This window comes from Mytilus californianus, unplaced genomic scaffold (assembly GCF_021869535.1).
Source record: "Mytilus californianus isolate M0D057914Y unplaced genomic scaffold, xbMytCali1.0.p SCAF_5, whole genome shotgun sequence".
NCBI classification, from domain to species: Eukaryota; Metazoa; Mollusca; class Bivalvia; order Mytilida; family Mytilidae; genus Mytilus; species Mytilus californianus.
In genome coordinates this window covers 118,634,684-118,654,798 of record NW_026262701.1, presented here as the reverse complement: position 1 = coordinate 118,654,798, position 20,115 = coordinate 118,634,684, and the positions used below count along the sequence as shown (strand labels likewise).

At 33.3% G+C, this 20,115-nt stretch overlaps 1 protein-coding gene across 1 annotated transcript; it reads left to right on the top strand.

Annotated features, from left to right (window-relative positions):
* The first annotated feature begins 16,430 nt into the window (after positions 1-16,430).
* On the top strand, positions 16,431-19,277 carry LOC127702889 (plexin-A3-like). The gene is made up of 2 exons (XM_052207194.1): positions 16,431-16,977; positions 19,077-19,277. Exons 1-2 carry the CDS (start codon positions 16,456-16,458, stop codon positions 19,275-19,277), a joined length of 723 nt encoding a protein of 240 aa, XP_052063154.1. The 5' UTR covers positions 16,431-16,455.
* The last annotated feature ends 838 nt before the right edge of the window (positions 19,278-20,115 follow it).

Genomic DNA, 20,115 nt, shown 5'->3' with positions numbered 1-20,115 from the left:
TTCAAACTTAAACTCTTGTTTAAATAAAGACTTTGAAAACGTAATTGAATGGTGTGCTGAAAACAATATGATAATAAATAACAAGAAGTCCAAATGTATGCTTATGGGATCTGAGAGAAAACTTGAGAATTGTAATGATGTCTTGTGTGTATTATCGCAAAATCAGACTTCATTTGACAATGTGGAAGTAGAAAAGCTTCTTGGTATCCATATAGATAAAAATCTATCATGGTCAATTCACATAGATAAAGTATGTGAGATTTTTTCAAGCAGATTATACCTGCTAAATAGATTTAAACGATACTTGCCTCGCAAAGGTCTTATCCTTTTTTACAATAGTTATATATTACCAATAATTGATTATTGTTGCACCATATGGGGTTTTACCGCAAACTGCAACATTGAGCGGATTCTTAAGCTGCAAAAGCGTACAGCAAGATTAATTTTGAATAAACCTTTTGATTATCCATCAATATCAATGTTTAAAGAACTTAATTGGATGACCATTTTTACACGGATAAAATACTTTCAAGCCATTTTAATGTTTAAATGTATGAATGGACTAGCGCCAGATTATCTTACTAGTAAATTTACTGCGTGCAGTGATCTATATAGTTATTCTCTTAGGTCAACAACATCTGGACATCTTCATTTACCAAGGCCAAAGTCTGAATACTTCAAAAAGACTTTTCAATATTCTGGTCTAATTATTTGGAATAGTTTGCCAAATGTTATAAAGGATTCAAGTCATATCGAAAGCTTTAAGATGAAATGTGCTAATCTTTTTATCACAAAACAAAATGAGTAGACAAACTTTTTTTTTCTTAGGACATTCTTGCCATGCTAGTTCTACAGTCTGTTTTCATGCTTGTGTATATAAATTTGTAATTGTGTACATCTCTATTGATTATTGTGTTATATGCATTGATTGTTATATGTACTAATTGTTCATTTTGATGCTATATGTATTAATTGTTCATTTTAATGTTATGTATTAATTGTTCATTTTAATGTGTGAAGGCCTCGTGTGAGATTAACAATTGTATGTTAAATGAGTTACCTTCGTTAAATAAAGAATTTATTATTATTATTATTATTATTATTATTATTATTATTATTATTATTATTATTATTATTATTATCTCATATAGATAATAAGATATCTCATATAATTTATAAGATATCATATAAACTATATACGATATCTTATAAACTATATAAGTATCGATCTGAGATTTTATTCTTATGCATACATGTAGAATATTAGACTGTGTCTGATTTTAGAAGTAATTTCAACTTCATGTTTTGATATGATTAATTTCATTGCTACAAATGGATGCTCAATATTTTTAATTTTTATTTCTTTTAACAAATTCTTATTTTCACTTGGACTCATAAATGTTTTTAAACGATTATATGTATCTCGAATATTGTTACTGTTATCTTATACAGCTATATGAGTAATAATCTGATTCTTTTATGTTGACAAAGTACTTTTCAAAAGTAAATATCAAAATTCATTATTTACAAAGAACCGGCCAAATAACAAATTCACCATATTGCCGGCGCTGGCAAAACAGCCCTTGCTATAGAAATATGCTATTTTGCCGGCTTTAATTAAGATATTTTAATCAAAGCCGGCAACACTTGCCATAATTTTACATGCTCTATTTACCAGTCACATACTTTTTGGAAATCAGGTATACATTGAAATATGCGGGAAACCGTTTAGAAACATGATTTTTTTTAATAAGTTGTATTTACCTTTGAACTAGCTTTTGAGTAATGGGACGAACATTTAATTCTGGCAAATTTGATGAGGTCAGACTATTTATTTCCAACTTAAAGGCGACCAGATTATTTATTTCACTCAGACCGTGGCCAGAATATTTATTTTCTGCGTGTCCAAAAAGTGACACAAAAACTTCCCCTCACCCATGAATCAATTAAATGGTCGTCCCCTAAACTAATTTAAATTTATGATACAGATCACTTTTTGGTTGGATACACATTACATTGCCATGGTTAAGATATCAAACATAACAATCAGGTCGGATTTAAGGTGTTTGAAAAGGGTTACCAAAAATGGAAAGAAGTTTGCCGAGCGTAGCGAGGCAAAGTGTTTTTAGACAATTTTAAGCAAACCATATGTATATTTTCCGGTCAAAGGGTTATGCTGTCTATACCTCATTGCATATTCCACTATTTCTTAGTAAATTTGGCGAGCGGAACGAGCCAAAAATATTTTGAATATCTTAAATATCTTTTAGCCAGTATATTTATTTTTGTGTGTGATAAAGCAAGATTATTTTTTTCCAACTTGATGGGGCCAGAATATCTATTAACAAGATCTCCCAGGTCCCCACCTCAGAATCAAAATGGTTGCCCCCTAACTGTGCATACTCTCAGATCTGTACTTTATAAAAATAAGGAGATGTGGTATGATTGCCAATGAGACAACTATCCACTAAAGTTCAAATGAAGTGGATATAAGCAATTTGTGTCTTTTGTGTTTTTGTTAAGAGTTTGATGAGTTCAGCCCTTTTTCAACTGATTTTTATAGTTTAATCTGATGTTATACTGTTACACCACTATCCCAGATTAGGGGAAGGGTTTGGCGCCAGCACAACCCCGCCACATTCTGTATGTGAATGTGCCTGTCCCAAGTCAGGAGTCTTTAATTCTGTGGTTGTCGTTTGTTGTTGTATGTCATATTTGTTTTTGTTTATTGTTTTGTACATAAATCAGGCCGTTAGTTTTCTCGTTTGGATTGTTTTACATTTGTCATTTCGGTGCCTTTTATAGCTGACTATGCGGTTTGGGTATTATATGAGGGGTAACACGGAACAGCAAAACAGTACCGTGTTTATACGGCTTTAACGGTTGGCAAAATTACCGTATTTGTCCTATTAGAATCGTAATATCGCTCTGAATAAAATAATCGAATATAAATTCCCAACCCATGGTTAAATGAAAACAAATCTAAGGCTGCCATGAATTATTTCTTAAGTATATCGAAGAATTCAAAGGTTTGTAAACAGTTCATTTACAATTATGACCATACCAATGATAATTCATTCAACACAGACTTGCTGACTACTCGGCTGGTGATACCCTCGGGAGGAAACCTCCACAAGCAGTGCAATCGACCCAGTGGTTATATATAAACTCATCATAGATACCAGGCTTTAAATTTAAAATGTATCAGATCTATAAAAATTTGCGGGAAATCGTTTAATTGCTCCTTTACCATGTTAGAGGGGGTGGACAATCTGATTTTAAAAATGTGTCATCCATTGTTCGAAAGCATTGGAAAATTATACAAAATAACTCCAATTTGAAAAAAAGTATTTTCCTCACCACCAGTCATGGCCTTCAGAAGACCTAAAACATCCGTGACAAATTAGTGACAGCTTTATTAACAAATTAAGCAACCTACTCCACCTCCCGGTTGCTACAAACAAAGTGGGAGAAGGAATTGCCAAATCGCCCTGCACTGTGCCCGACGCGCTAGACAACTCGACCACCTAGGCTCTACTATAATAAAGCTTTCGGTGGCCGGGTATTACCTTTCCTCGTCAGTTTTAATCTACTGTCGTAACACAGTACATGATATATAAAACATGAATTTGGAATTGTTACAGATCAGCTGAATTATCTATTGTAAAGGATCCTACAAATTAATGTAAGATGCAGTCACAGAAATAATTATATTATAAGTACGTCTGAACCAGTGACGACTCTACAACAGATTTTATCCATCGGATCACCAGTGATGGTGATACAAGGCTGAAAACACATTCTGTATATATAATTAGTCTAAATAACAGCCCAACAGTGTTAGATCTGTAAATTTGCGTTAATATATATATATATTGATGAGAACAGATCTTTCGATGGTAAGTGAAGTGTTCGATGTTATTACTCATCATTGAATTGGATAAGGGAGTGCTCAGACAGGTGTTAAAATTAATCGACTGCAAACTTAATTAATTAGTATGGATGTGGCCGTTTGTTTTCCTTATCTAAAGATGTATTGCATTTTCACAAACGAAAGGTAAGATATGAATCTCCAAACGCCTGATACTATTTGGGTACTTTAAGATTTCTAATAAAAACATGATAGCCTGTATCAAGGCTGTATATCTGTATCTGTCTGTATAGGACACTGGGTGTAGAATCTGACCGCAGAATTTATGCACTGGAAGGAGAGCTGGTTGGTAAGTCCAACTGTTGGAGCCATGAATTCCTTGATTGTCTTTAAATATGCAAGTATGCTGTCTTCCAGGTGGTTCCACTCTACTTTCGTTTTCAGGAAGAAATATTTGTTTTATCTTTATATTATGATTGATAATTTATTATGATCTACTGTTGTTGCTTATTTGCCTTTCCACAATATTTGAAAGTTGAAAAACGTTTTTGGTCTTAACTTAACGGTTGTTCCGGAGGACAAAAGAGAGCCGAAAGATACCAAAGGGGTATTCAAACTCATAAGTCGAAGACAAATAGCCAACACGGCCGTTGCGCATACCTAAAGTAAATGAGGCATAGGGGGTCTTTTTTTCAGAATATCGAACTGAAAACTGGCGGTTTTCTAAAAGGAAACTTAAGGAATGATCGATGTATTTATAACCAGAATCAAAACAAGAATAAACAGAGAGACTGCTTTTTTTAATTATCCAGTAGTAAGTTTAATCACATAGTTACAACAAAACAGTTGCCAGTATTGAAGTTCATCTAAATTCAACCACAATTTACCAATTCTACGGTAACCTTAACTAACAAAATTTATAACCAAATGTTCTCTGTCAGCTTCAGCCTTCAGTGATTTCTATGGACATGGAGCATGGCAAGCCCATATGGTAGAGCTTTACCAGATTTTCAGACGCCTCAAAACTAGAAAAAGATCACTCACAACAAACTGATGTGAGAATGCTCAAGACATTGGCCACTACTACCACACCAATACATTCGGTAGCGCCAATAGCCAGAAGCATTTGTTCTTGATTGACTTGTGCTTACGTTTTCAAAGAGCAGCATGTATAGATTTGTAGTTGGCCAGCAGTGACGAAACAGTGTCTACTCTTTCTGTCTACCTAGTTTCACATAATCGTTTCACCGAAACATCTGTTTCTTTTTTCGAGCGTTTTATATCGACATCTTTATTGTCATTTTGTAAACCTTCAAGAATGTCATCTATTAATTGTGAATTGCCTCGAAAGGAGTTGATTGTAGTTTTACACTTATGTGAAGCACACACTAACCATGTCATTTGACCAACTAATGACATCAAATTCCGGATCTGGAGCACATATTTGCATCTTGCATCACCACTAGGTTAAGGTTGGGCGACTTACATGAACAAAACATGCATTTGAACATTGCTCGCGTATACGCTGTAGTACACTTGATACATGTACACTTATGACCGATGTTCCGGTGCACCATTGTCCACAAAGTTTCTGCTTTGCTTAATTGTGGTTTGTTTCCTTCGCAAGCGGAAGTAAAGTTCTTAACCCTCTCATCTCCATTCTAATAATGAGCTGATTCGTTATAGGATTTTAAAGTTGATCTTCTGTTACCTACTTTATTTTCTAGTTCCAGAAACCTTTTAATGTACTGTTAAAAGTCCACCATCATCTACTGTACCACATAATACTTGCAGTATGCAGAATATTCAGTATAAGAATACCTTAACCATGGAAGCCATGATTCCATAAATGGCAGATATCTTTTTCCCTTTCAGTCAGTATCGTAAAGCACTGCCGATGTTTGAAAATTTGCAATTCGTTTTTTCAACAAGAAATAAAACTAGACCAAGCCCCCTGTCTCTGCTTGCTGACTTCATTGAGCAGAAATTGGCATATGAAGATGTATATTTCAAAGTAGATAGCTAATAAATATTTATGAAATTTTATTACTGTACATGTATACGAGATAATAATTTATACCTATATATCTATATTTACAAGCCTGATCGTTTGAACGAAGTAGACGAACAAAACGAAAAATAGTGCTGATTAATTTGGTAGGCGGAGGTAACAATTTTGTATTCTTGGGTTGCTTTAATAGCAGAAATAGATAACCTTAGCTGTATTTGGCAAAACCTTTCGGAATTTTGAGTCTTCAATGCTCTTTCAACTTCGTTTTTTATTTGACTTTTTTAACCTTTTTTTATTCGAGCGTCACTGTTGAGTCTTTTGCAGACGAAATGCGCATTCAAGCATACAAAATTTTAATCCTGGTATCTATGATGAGTTTATTTATTACGACATGGGTTGTTTTCATACAAAAATCAAAGAATATGACAGTAGCATGATTCGTCTTTCAGCCAATAAAATATCATTTTCATGAATTGAACACACACTGTAAATATATTATTGTTACAACTATAGATCTAGTTTAAAAAATAGATCAGGTGAAATGGTGTCGGGTCATACTCATCCGGATATTGTTTTGACGTACTTTAATGCTGGCAAGTTACCGAGAGAGCTGTTACTACGTCATAGTTCAGCGGCATGCTTGAATGGTTTCAAAACCATCAACTTATTAATGTACTAAACAGTGATGATGCAAATCATTCCACAAAGACTGCTGAGCAGAATCGCTGTAATAAGCAGTCCTTATCCAGAGTGTATAAAATTTTTGATGGGAGAAAAAAAGTTTTCTTTCTGATTGCTAATAAATGTCACCTTATGGTATTTAAAAAAAAGACCTGCAATCTACAAAAGTTTTAAACGAATTGAAACAGTTTTGATAGACGGCTGGATCATTTTCAAACCCAAATATTGTTACTCAGGTTACTGCAACTTTTCTTTTCCTACTTTCCTAACTTTCCAAAAATAAGGAAGCTGATATGCATGAAATAACAAGCTACGCATGCGTGCCAATTCCCTTTTAAAGGATATCAAAGGGGGAAAACATAACATCTGAGTGTGTTAGACACAGACGTCAGATGTCACTATGCTTTGTGCTCATTTCTTTTTGTCAGGTCGCTTATACTGCAGAATTCAGGATAAAAACTGCAAGTTATGTTAGTGACGGCAGGAGGTTCAGTCCTATCCATGAAATACATTCAGCATTTCAACTATTGTGCATATAGTGGTTATATTGCTGCCTGTTAACAGAATGAGATACATGTACCACTTCAGTATTCTTTAGTAGGAAAAAACGTTAAAGAATTCCTCTACATGATGATTTCCTCAGTTTTTGTTTGTTTGTTACCTTGATTTGTATTCCTAATCTGCACAAGGATTTGAATAAAGTTCAAGTAAAATATCTCTAGTCTACCACTTTATTATGCATGGCTTCAATCTATCAGCATGTCATGAGAGTATCTTTTCATACCAATATATACGCATGGGCCCAATGCAGCAATATGTTCTCTTTTACAATTTGGTCTGGAAAAAGCCAACGAGAATATTCAACCGATCTATCATATATAAAAGTTTTTGGTAAAATGTAGACGTAGAAAAAAATAGCATTGCGATAAATTCAGTATTATGTTTGGAACTAAACCTGTAATGCAAAGAGATTCGTTGTCTTGGTGGGTCAGAAGAAATGCAAAAGTCAGCAAGGGTATTCATCTTGCTTGTCTTGATGATGAATTTGCCGACGATGTATTTACTTTGTCATTAGTTCAGTATTGGAGCTGAAATTTCATATTGCCTCCTTCAACCCCTCCCCTTATTTTTTCTCTCTTTATTTCTTATTAAAACACCATATAAGCTGATGACGACATCACATTTCATAAAATCTCTAGCGATACGATCATAGCTGCATGTAATGTTTGACCATAACTATGAAAAAAATCGGGTTTGGTCACATTATCATTTAGTTTTCTGGAGAGGGGAACGGTTAAAAAATTTACCAGTTGTAAAGTCATGTGATGTTTTTTTGCCCACTCTTCAGGTCTGTGCATTACGAAATTTTCAAAGTGCAATAATATCAAAACACCAAACATACTGAATGACTTGCCATTGTGTATACATATACATATATAAGTTGTGGCAAAAAATCCCCAATATTCTTAAAAAAAATATTCATAAAACATACGGCGATGTAAAATGTGGTCATCAATTATTTTCAAAGTTCAATGACGGTTTAAAATCCGGTTCGTTGTACGGTTGGTACGGTATAAAAACAATATAAAAAAAAACAATATAAAAAAAGACCAATATAAAAAAACAATCAAAGATACTAGGCTGATAATTTGTTACGCAATGAAATCAGGAAACCTCTAATATACGCTTAACATGAACAATTTGTAATAAGGACGGATGTATTTGAAAATATATTAGACAGTAAGTGATTGTTCAGATGTAAACAAGGAAAGGATTTAAATTTCAATGAATCGCCTCTAAAAAAAGTCTACAAGTGATTAAATTAAAGGTGAGTATGGTGTCGCAAACATTTTAAGATTTGTCATATATTTGACATTCTACTATGTTCCGCAATTTGTATTTTAGTTTCTTTAAATAGTTTAGAAAATGGATATATAGTATCTCATAAGTCAACTTAGGCTTATTATATTACTGTACAATGTATATTATATAACCTGTATAGAACTTTGGTGACAAATATTTGACACTTTAATAAATAAATAAATAAAATTATTATCATATTAATTCGGTAATTAGTCAAAGAGTTACTGTCAAGTGGTTTATTTTCGCGAGTTTAAAATTGACGATTTGTAATGCAAACCCAATTCGCATAGTTTTATTTTCACGTTTTTCTCCTGCTTGCAACCTTTCTGAACGATCAAATTAACGTGAGCGATAATTTTCGCGTTTTTATGAAAAATAGCAAAAATTAGAGAAAAAATAGCCCACGCGAAATTTCCAACTTAACAATATATATCTTTTGAAAGTAATAAAGATTGTATATTAAAAAAAACAAAAAAGAACCCAATTAATTTGAATCGATTTAAGACACGATTTTTGATTTGAAAGGCGATCCGAACCTCCAGAGACCGTTTGCGCCAAATATACTCGCGTTTTTTATATAGATTAGACCGTTGGTTTTCCTGTTTGAATTGTTTTACACTAGTCATTTTGGGGCCCTTTATAGCTTGCTGTTCGGTGTGATAGAGGCTCCGTGTTGAAGGCCGTACTTTAACCTATAATTGTTTACTTTTTACACATTGTGACTTGGATGGAGAGTTGTCTCATCGGCACTCATACCACATCTTCTTATTTCTATCTACACGGTATAAAATCAGTTTATTTGTATTACTTTGAACAAGTATCTTAAAAGTCGGACTATTATTAATCTGACGTGATCGATGTGTAAGAGTAAGTTGTAAGTTAGTTGATATATATGTAGGAACCCGAACCGAGATGGTTGCGCTGATGTGCGGTGGTTTAACGTGAAGTGCGTTTTTGATGACACCGAAGTGCGATGGTGGTTACGCTGAAGTGCGATTTATTACATAAATCATATTTTCAATGTTTTCATATTCACATGTCGATGCAGAAGTCAATTTGTTTGTTAGAAGTAATGTAGCTTTCCCGTTTTTTCTTAAGTAAAGCATCGATACTATAACCCGTTTAATTTAAAACAGTCACGATAAATAGTAATTGCATTTCCAGTCCTCACTGTAACGGTGTACATTATACTTTGTATATAGCTTATTAAAAACGGTATTTCACATCCTAAATTTTACGGTAATATTGTACTAAAAGCGCGGAAATCACTATGTGATCCGTGTAAACTCATCGAACCTTTAAACAAACTTATTGGTCCTTATTAGTAAAGGTTATCTTACCAATGTTGTAATTAGATCTTTGAATATAGTTTACATTAGCACAAATATCGATTTTGTCATCAGCAAATTAAAACATAACTAAATTTGTATTCTATTCAAACGTTTTTTTTGGGATGTATAAATACACATCCACGTTAATTTTCTATATAGAGATTATTAATTAACAGGTTAACTCCTAACTATCCTACTGCCTGTCGATACTTTTATTTTGGCATTGCACAAGTCATGTCTTCTTTGACTGTTCATGACGTCAACACACTAAATTCCTGGGATGTGTTTTAGTTGATTTTAGTCTCTGATGCATGTTTTATTGTTAATTGTTTTTGGCTTTTAACTAGCTTTCAGTAACTGCCAGTACTCTCAAATCGTACTTTCGTGTTAACTTGACCTGTTGATACAATTTGTAATATATTTTTGTTATTTAATGTTTACTTATTCAGTGTTATATCTAGTCTCACTATTTTTAATATATACCACCTTTGATAAGCGTTTAGTATGACGATAAATTTTCACTTTTGTTCTCGTACTAGGAACAAGAAAATTATTTATTTTGTAAAAAATATTTCCGTCCTCCATGTATAACTTACAACAAAATTATTTTTATTTACCTGTGTACGTTATTTTTTTTGGAACCATTTTGTCCAAGGTTATGGTTGTCTTTCTGGTATTGTTTTACATCTAACCCCCCTGTTTTATTAATTTTGTATTTACATTGTGTCATAGATCAAATTTATTCGTTCAGTGTATGTTCACTTGTTTTTGTAAATATGTCTTTTGATTGATTTAAAGCCATTTCAATTGATATTTTATAGTGTGTCTTTCTGTATTGTGATGTTACACTCATGATTGTTTCGGGTAGGGTAAAACGTTTAAACCCGCTGCATTTGTTTGCATCTGTCCTAAGTCAGGAACCTGATGTTCAGTGCATGGTTGTCGTTTGTTGATGTGGTTCATAAGTGTTTCTCGGTTTTTTATATAGATTAGACCGTTGGTTTTCCTGTTTGAATGATTATGCACTAGTAATTTTTTGGGGCCCTTTATAGCATGCTGTTCGGTTTGAGCCAAGGCTCCGTATTGAAGGCCGTACTTTGACCTATAATGGTTTACTTTTACAAATTGTGACTTTGATAGAGAGCTGTCTCATTGGCACTCATACCACATCTTCTTATATCTATAGACAAAAAGAGCAGTCGTTCATACAATTGTTCAGAAATTAACGAAAGCTATTTTCCTTTAAAACCAGTACTAATTTCAATGACTGAAAAAATGTTGTAGTTGTTTGAAATGCAAATACTTCTTGGCTAGTCAGAACGAAACAAAATAAGCGAAAAATCTATACGGCTGTTGTGAATCAGAACAAGGAATAAGATAGATGTTTTGACTGCAACTGGAGAAAATATTGAATGCTTGGTATTTATATACTAACTTTTAAAAAATTAAAGCTCTCATAATAATTGGCCATCTGTAAATTTTAAACGTGTCTTATAGACCAACGCACATCAGCAAAAGGACCATCGCTCTTCGACGCAGACCATTGCACTTCAGCATGACCTTCGACTTCAGCGTCCCAATCGCACATCCGAGCCCTACATATATATTTAGTTATTGTGGATGTATGCAGTTAGGTGTATTTGTTTGACTTAAGTATTAGATTGAAAAGAAGGAGGATTGAGATCTCAGAACACTAGTTTAACCCACCATATTTGCATGTGCACTCCGTACATTTGATCAGACCCGACGTATACGATCATGCACCGGTGTTGTCATAGGCTGTCAATTCGTTCAGTTTGATGAATATTATCGATATTTAAGTAATTTTTTCATGTTTCATATCGTTTATTTCGGGTGTGAACATACTATCTACTTTTTTTCCTATTGCAATCCTCAAAGAAGTCTTCTATGACAGTAAGACTGATAATATAAAAGAAAAATAATCCGTAGATAATATTTGCAATTTTCACGACTAAAATTGAAAGAGTGCTGATTGGGAAATTAAGTTTTCGATGTACCTTTAACTTAAGGATGTATTCTTCTGACGTTTCAGTCTCGTTGAAATCTCGTTCTGGAATTATTTCCAAAACATGTGATACAAGTGGAAAATATCAATGAATTTAAAAAATGTTATAATCAAACTTAACTCTGTGAAAAAATTGTGCATTTACAATGAATAGTTTTTGAGTAATCAATTTTTCAAATTTTATTACCAATCAAGTCAGTCTTTTTAGCCAAAATTTTGAGAAAATGGGTGAGGAGTACAAGAAATGATTGTACCAGAAACATGTACATCCCATATCACTTTTTTCTTTTCAAATTTCTTAGATATGAATTTTTTCAATCATTTATAACAAAGAAGTTAAAATAATATGCATTTTGTTCTTTAAACAGAGAAAAATCACAAATTTACAAAACTGACAATATGGTAAATTTGACACAAAAAAGCATCAAAATATGATAAAACTTTCTTACATTAACACCTACCTTTTAAAGTTACATTTATTCAGATTGGTCCACTTCATCTTTATTGAAAGTATGAAAAAAAGTTAATTATGGAACTGTGATTTTTTTTCACGAAAATAGCCCAAAAATAGGTAAAATTGATGAAAAATGGGAAAATCATCAAAATTGGGTACTTTCAAAGGGCCGTAGCAAAAAAAGAAGAGCACCACCATATGATCTTTTCTTCACCAATTATTTTTTTACAGTCATAGAAACCCAAAAATCAGTTGATGACAATGATACATCATCGAACGTCCGTCAATAGGACGCTCAATCTGATTAAAATTCAGATCTATCTCTACTCGCGTGCTCGTATATATAAGCTCACATAAGGATAACGAAATCAGAGATCTATATTTTTATTAGATTGTAGGACGCTATACATGATGTAGATGTATCATAACCTCCGATCGTGTGCATTTTGAAAAAGTGAAAACAGAAAGGAAATAACAAGGATTTTGTTATTGTTGATTAAAACGCTCATGTATCGAATACTTGTTAACTTATATCTTAAATGGTTGTGGAAAATAAGACGATCTTTGCTTAATATATATATATAGAAAAGGAACAACATGGAAATATTCTGATCACGAATGCAACAATATTATTTTCCCGTCCCTGCATTGTCAATCACTTGCAACTCCTAACATGTACTGCCAATGTTTTGTCTCATTTACATATCCATGAAATTTCCCAAGCGGTCCGTGCAAAACGTTTTTGTTTTTTTTCTGTTAAAATATCTACGCATACATGTAGTTTGAAAAGACCAAAAAAAGTTGGACGAGTGAGAGCTGTTGGATATACTATAGAGAATGGAGTACAGGGTCGTAAAAGGAGACATTAGAGTAGGCTGCCCAAGCCCCTAGATGCTGAGCAGTTTTTCATGCTTTTTATTTCTGTTTTTTTGCAATCATAGTCGTAATTTCGTTATCATTTGCGATAGTACTTATACTTACTCTATTAAACAGGTCATTAAATGCTCCGTCGGCATTTTCTCGTATCTCGAGATACGATCTAGTGTTCAAGTTTTGCATGAGCTTCCACAAGTTCACTGTTTTCAGATTGAACTTCTATGGACAGCCGTCTTATCCAAGTAGAAACTTGGTTACGACTACGACCGATTTTATTTTAATACGTAATTGGGCGGTAATTCGGATTTTTATGAAATTTAGAACACATTTTGAATTCGTTGAACTGCATCTGAATATCTAAAAAGTTAAATATGTTTCAATCTGCTATGGTATTGTTATATTCTGAAATGCCATGTGTTAACGTCAATGATTAGCCGAAATTCAACCGTATAATTTAAAAAAAGAGGAGAAAATAGATATTACTTCAGAAAAAAAAATCATACATGTACCATGGATAGAATTTGACATTGTATATGTTAACCTCTATGTACTTTATGATTCCTCCTTTATATAATCACGAATTTCCAAATTTAAAGTTCAGATATTTTTTTCAGAAATAAATAAAAGATGCAAAAAAACAAACAAAAACAAATGACCAAAAATTAAACAATCTTCATATCTTTACATTAGTCTGCAATGTTTTGAGGGTCTACGCAAAAGAGATAATCGTTTTTCCGATAACCAACATGCATTACAATATAAAAATATGATTGTCAAACGACGAATATTTAAAAGTGATCAAGCGACATGGATTATTATTTTTTTTTACCTTAACCCACAGCCGCTTGGGGCAGTTGTGTTTTAAGCTAATTTCTATAATATTTCAACTTATGTGCACTTATTTAATGTGTTCTTGCTCTTACAATAACATTAGATTATACGTGCTGACCTAGTAGGAAAGTTGTCTCAGTGGCAATCAAACCCCACTTTCTTATTTTTATGCACCACCTATGATAGAAGAGGGGCATTATGTTTTTTGGGCTTTGCGTCCGTTCGTTCGTTCGTCCGTCCGTCCGTCTGTCCCGCTTCAGGTTAAAGTTTTTGGTCAAGGTAGTTTTTGATAAGTTGAAGTCTAATCAACTTGTACTTAGTACACATGTTCCCTATGATATGATCTTTCTAATTTTAATTTGAAATTAGAGTTTTGACCCCAATTTCACGGTCCACTGAATATAGAAAATGATAGTGCGAGTGGGGCATCCGTGTACTATGGACACATTCTTGTTTTTATGTTTAACAAACACCATCTTCTAATTTTTTATATATAACATACATCAAAGACTGTAATCATTTTTACTATTTAATCCCTTTGTCTTAAATTTTACACAAAGTAACTGCCTTTGACTTATTTATTCACTATAGAACCGTTTTGGATCACAATCAAAGAGATGCTAAAAATACGTAATTTAGAACTGTTCTACCCTTTAAACAGATTCCGACATTTTAACAGTAGTACATAATCCCATTCATGAATTGATCCTGCGAAACTGACTTATGTCAGATAGATAAAGTATGTGGCGAGGTCAAGCAAGTTTTTAAGCGCCCGACACACCCCTTATCCGAGGCAGTGGTGAAACTGAACAGCGTAAAACAAAATTTAAGAATAAGTTGGAAAGGGCTTGATTCTTAAGATCGTTACTAAGCGCATAATCAAATATCTAAAACACTAGATGTGATTCTGCGGCCAAAAAAGTCCTTTCAAGATCAGTCTTCTCTTATGCATGTTTTTTTTTGGACTCAGTATACTTAGAAAGACTGCATATAATGGTGAACTTCAAATCCACGGAACAAGTCCTAGATGCTGAGATTGAAAAAAAATTAAAAGTACTATAGACTGAATATGACCATAAACTTCGATTTGGGCGGCTGTTCTGTTCTGAACGTTATTTGCACGACCGATACACTTCGCATGGCTGAAACAGGAATAGATGTCCAGTCATACAACGCTTAAGAAGAACCTGCAATCCAGAATGCAAGAAGTTTTTTTTGAAAGAAATTATAAAGGATTTCACTTTGAGCGATTTGGGACCCACTGAGAGATAAATAGTAAATTTATACAGACAAAAAGTATCATAACAGAATCTGGGTTGAAGGTCCTTGCTGATCATTAGAAAATCCCTTCTATTTATCGGCTATACCTAAACTACACAAAACAATTCGTCAAATATCGTTTTTTGCTTCTAGTAAGTGTTTTACAACTAATTTTTCTTTCATTTTAACAAGAACCCTTGCTACAGTTGAAGAACTTATTATAAGTGTTTGAATTAAAGCATATCATGAGATAATGATATTAATTCAATATTGTGGAATGTAAAAAAAATCTTTGGGTGTTTGATATAAAGAACGTTCTTTTGATGGTTCTTTCTTTTCGGTTGATACTTATGACTTTTCGACTCCCTAGACTAAAATTCCATAAAAGTAGAAGTTTCCTTATTTAATCAAATGGGCAACTGACAAATCAGATTGCAAATTTATCCGCATTGACTCATACAAAACATTTTCCTGTAGTGAAAATGTAAGTATGCTAGATACACAAACTGGTCAATTGTGATGAGATTATTATAGCTGTTAATTTTCTTCTTGTCAATATCTGCGTACCTTTTCGCGTTTTCTAATTATACTTCGGAAATTTAACAATCGAACTGATCTTGAATACATCTAAAATAAACAAAAATTAACAGGACACTCGCTTTATAATGTTTTCTTATGATTCAGTTTAGAAATCGAACGATGACGATTAAGATTCTTATAGCGTTACAGCTGGTCATTGGTATAGAGTTGGTTGTAATAAAAGAAACATTCCGAAATCCTGAACCAACCGAAGCCTTCCGACATATGATTAAAGACAAATCTACAAACATCATATATATTGCTGGCGTTAATAAAATTGTTAAATTATCAGAAGATTTGACAATTGAGCAGTCCATCAGCACAGGACCAAAGGAGGGTTGTTTCGAACAGGAATTGCCTTATTTGTGTAAAACAAAAAAGTTGATGAACAGTTATAGTAAAGCCCTTGTGATTGATTACAATAACAGGCGACTCATTGCTTGTTCAATTCTGTTCAAAGGTTCCTGTAAGAAATACCATTTGTCAGATATAAATGTATTTGACAAGGACTCCTCTTCAAGAAATGTCGACATTATCGGAAGCTCTGCAACAACATCTACTGTCATGTTTATTGCACCTGGACCCGGAGAACTGCAAAATGTGGTGTATGTTGGAACAACACTTACAACGAATTATGAGAGAGGTTTGATTCCTGCATTCTGTAGTAGAAATATGACCACTTTTCAATTAGCCCACACAAGATCTTTTGGCAGCACCTCAATATATATTAATTTAGATGAACAGAGGTCTATTGTAAATTACGTTTACGGCTTTTCGTCTGATTCATTTAGTTATATAGCTACTGTACAAAGAGCAAACACATCATCAGATCTGTACATCACAAAGTTGATCCGTGTCTGTCAAAATGATAAAACTTTCAAATCTTATACAGAGGTTGAACTTATATGTAAATATAACAGCGCTAAATATAATTTGCTACAAGCTGCCCGCATAGCAAAACCTGGGAAATCTTTGGCAAAGGCTCTCGGTATATCAGTGTCGAAAGATGTTCTCTTTGCTACATTTTCACAAGGCAAATATGGAACAACCGATGCAGTAAATGCTACAGCTGTTTGTATATATTCTTTATATACAATTAAAAAGATTTTTACACATAATATACAGAGTTGTTTCGATGGACTTGGAAATACAGGACCAGATCATTTAACGGATAGAACATCATGTAAGCGAACAGTAAGTATACATAAAACAATTCGATTTTCTTGAAAATGCCACTTTGATCTTCTTCTTATTTCCATAAAAAAAGTTTCTGAGTAGGTAGGTAAGTAGTAACAATATCGTATGTTAACCCAGATTGAATATTTCAACTTAAAGAATTGTTGGGTAACCACGCTGACTGTTAATATATGACAGGTTATTGCTTGCAGTAGGATACTGAATATCTACCCAATATGATTTCAATTTAATTTCTTAAATATTCAAAATGGAATTAAACGTTCGATATTTAATCTTCTATAAAATTTAAAAATAAATCACGTTTTTATATTTCTCGGTTTGCAATTGCGTTTGCGGAATCATATCATTAAACAAAAGTATATTTCTAAAAAACAATAAATAAAAAGGAAATAACTTAATTTGAAAATCCTTTCTAATGCCCTGATAACATGCACACATTTGCAAATCTATGCTTATATGCATAGGAAAGTAGAAATGCATATAAAACGTGACCGCAAATGCAGACGTAGGCAAATTTACAATCAGTGTAAATTTGCATTCCCAGATCCTTTGCTGATAAAGTAAGATTTGCACTTATACTTTCAACTACAACAATATTTTCTTGGGGTCTATGTTAGATTTATCTGTATGTTTGTTTGAAATGTTTTATATATAGTCAGTTGTTGTGTGTGTTTACACAATTTTGGCTGCTGGATCCCAATTATTGTCACATTGACCTATTATATAAATAAGAAGATGTGGTATGAGTGCCAATGAGACAACTCTCCATCCAAGACTAAATGTGTAAAAGGTAAACAATTATAGGTCAAAGAAAGGCCGTCAACACGGAGCCTTGGTTCACACCGAACAGCAAGCTATAAAGGGTCCCAAAATGACTAGTGTAAAACAATTCAAACAGGAAAACCAACGGTCTGTCTGTTTGGGTTTCTCACCCAATTTTGTCAATACAACGGAACTATAAACAACTGTCTTTCAAGTGGGTGGTTCAGCTAGCTATAAAACCAGGTTTTATCTACCATTTTCTTTGGAAAATGCCCGTACCAAGTCAGGAATATGACAGTTGTTTATCACTCGTTCCGTTGGTTGATAACGTTTTATTTTTGTCGTTTTTATGGACTTTCCCACTTTGAATTTATTTTGAGTTCGGTATTTTTTTTACATACTTTTTACGCTGTTTGTATTTGGTGCACATGAACACAACATATAAAACAGGGCCTTTGGGTTTCTCTTTTGAATATTTTGATATATTTTGTCGCACCTTATTTTACAGTTAATGATCATGGATCATGATCATGGATGTGTACTGATTGATATTTTAGTCTTAGATAAATGATTATTTTATTAGTTGTTATTGGCATTGAACTAGCTGTCAGTAACTGCGAGTACACTCTGATCTGTACGTACTCTTTTGGTGGGGATGTTTAAATACCCTGCCACGTCCGTTCTGTGTTTTTGTCACTTGTTTTTCTGTTTTGTATCGATCTGATGAGTTAAGCCCGTTTCAACTGATTTTTATAGTTTCTTCATATGTTGTGCTGTTACACCAATGTTCCAGGTTGTGGGAGGTTTAGGCGCCCAAAACATGTTTAACCCGCCACATTCTGTATGTACCTGTCCCATGTCAGGAGACTGTAATTCAATGGTTGTCGTTTGTAGCTGTATATCATATTTGTTTTTAAATCAGGCCGTTAGTTTTCTCGTTTGAATAGACCACTTTCGAGTTCGTTGCATTTCCATCAAAAATTTTGGTTTTATTGAAAAAGGTAAAATAACAAAAATATCGAACTATTTATTGTGTACAGGTATCGTTACTCGTAAGAAAGATCATTGACTAATATATAGACGTTTTATATATATATATACATAAACGCCTAAAAAGTGTACAAAACAACACCAATAGTAATAAAGTGGAAACATTAAATGTAAGTATTTATAAATATTACGGATAACAGATATCCTTCATCAATATATATATAGGAAGGTATTGGTACCGTTTATTCTATTATAAAGCTTTGCAGATGTATATTTGAATAAAAGTTTTGGTAGAGTATTTAAAAAATATATTTTATCATAATGTTATGTGTTTTCAACTGTAGGCTTTTTCAGAAATAAGATCAGATTACTGTGGAAATTTTGACTTTAATTACCCAATTGATGGGTTAGAACCAATATCAGCAAAAGCAGCTCTGATACTGAACACCAAAGTATCTTCCATCACAGTTGGCGTATTACATGATTACACCGTAGGGTTTATAGGTACACAAGATGGACATATCATAAAGGTAATAACATTGTAACATATCTGAATCAAGGCAACACAGGTTTACCGATGTTAAAAACTCATAAATCGATTAAGAAAGCAAATCAAGGTTACAAACAAAAACTGAGGGAATCGTATGAACTCTTAAAGGAGCGAGACCGGGTGCTTCGACAGGGTAAGCGTCTCCTGCTATATTTCCATCACCTGCCATGCAAATACACACTTGTCAAAGTGTCACAATCTTGATTGAACACAATCAGTAAAATCACCGACAAGGCGACTATTTAAAGATCTAAGACTACGAAAACATGTCGCTTGTGAATTGAGACATAGACATATTGTACATATCAACCAATTCATAAATAGTGTTCGCAAAACTTATGTACTTTCGATTTTTAGTCATTCTTTATAGCTCTGTTAGAGCAGTTTTTGAGTAAGGAGAACACCCCTGCTAATAAGGTTCTTATTGTATGAAAATGCCCGAGCTTAACGTATCAATTGAGATATGTCTACCCCATACGATGGGGGTATAGGGTATATTACTGGTGAGAAATAGAAAGTTAATATCATCAAGTTTGTCATATATTCTAGTTTGACGTCGTCCATCTGTGTCAATATCTAAGAAAAGAACAAAGATATGAATCAGACCTAGTTCCTGTAGCCTCAGGTTCATAGACGTATGATAAGCAACCATAGGTCAGTCACCATATGGCCTTTAACAATGAGCAAAACCCATGATGTATAGTCACCTTTGAAAGCCCCAGACATGACAAAATTTGAAACAATTCAGACGAGAAAAGCAGACTTATTACAAAAATAAACAAACAGTAATATGGCATACAGCTATAAACGGACATCACTGAATTACAGGCTCC

What these genes read in the sequence shown, in the direction of transcription:
- LOC127702889 (XM_052207194.1), top strand. Translation starts at nt 16,456, where the DNA reads ATGACCACTTTTCAATTAGCCCACACAAGATCTTTTGGCAGCACCTCA. An exon ending in GAACATCATGTAAGCGAACA is followed by an intron (nt 16,978 to 19,076) that starts GTAAGTATACAT and finishes TTTCAACTGTAG; the next exon opens with GCTTTTTCAGAAATAAGATC.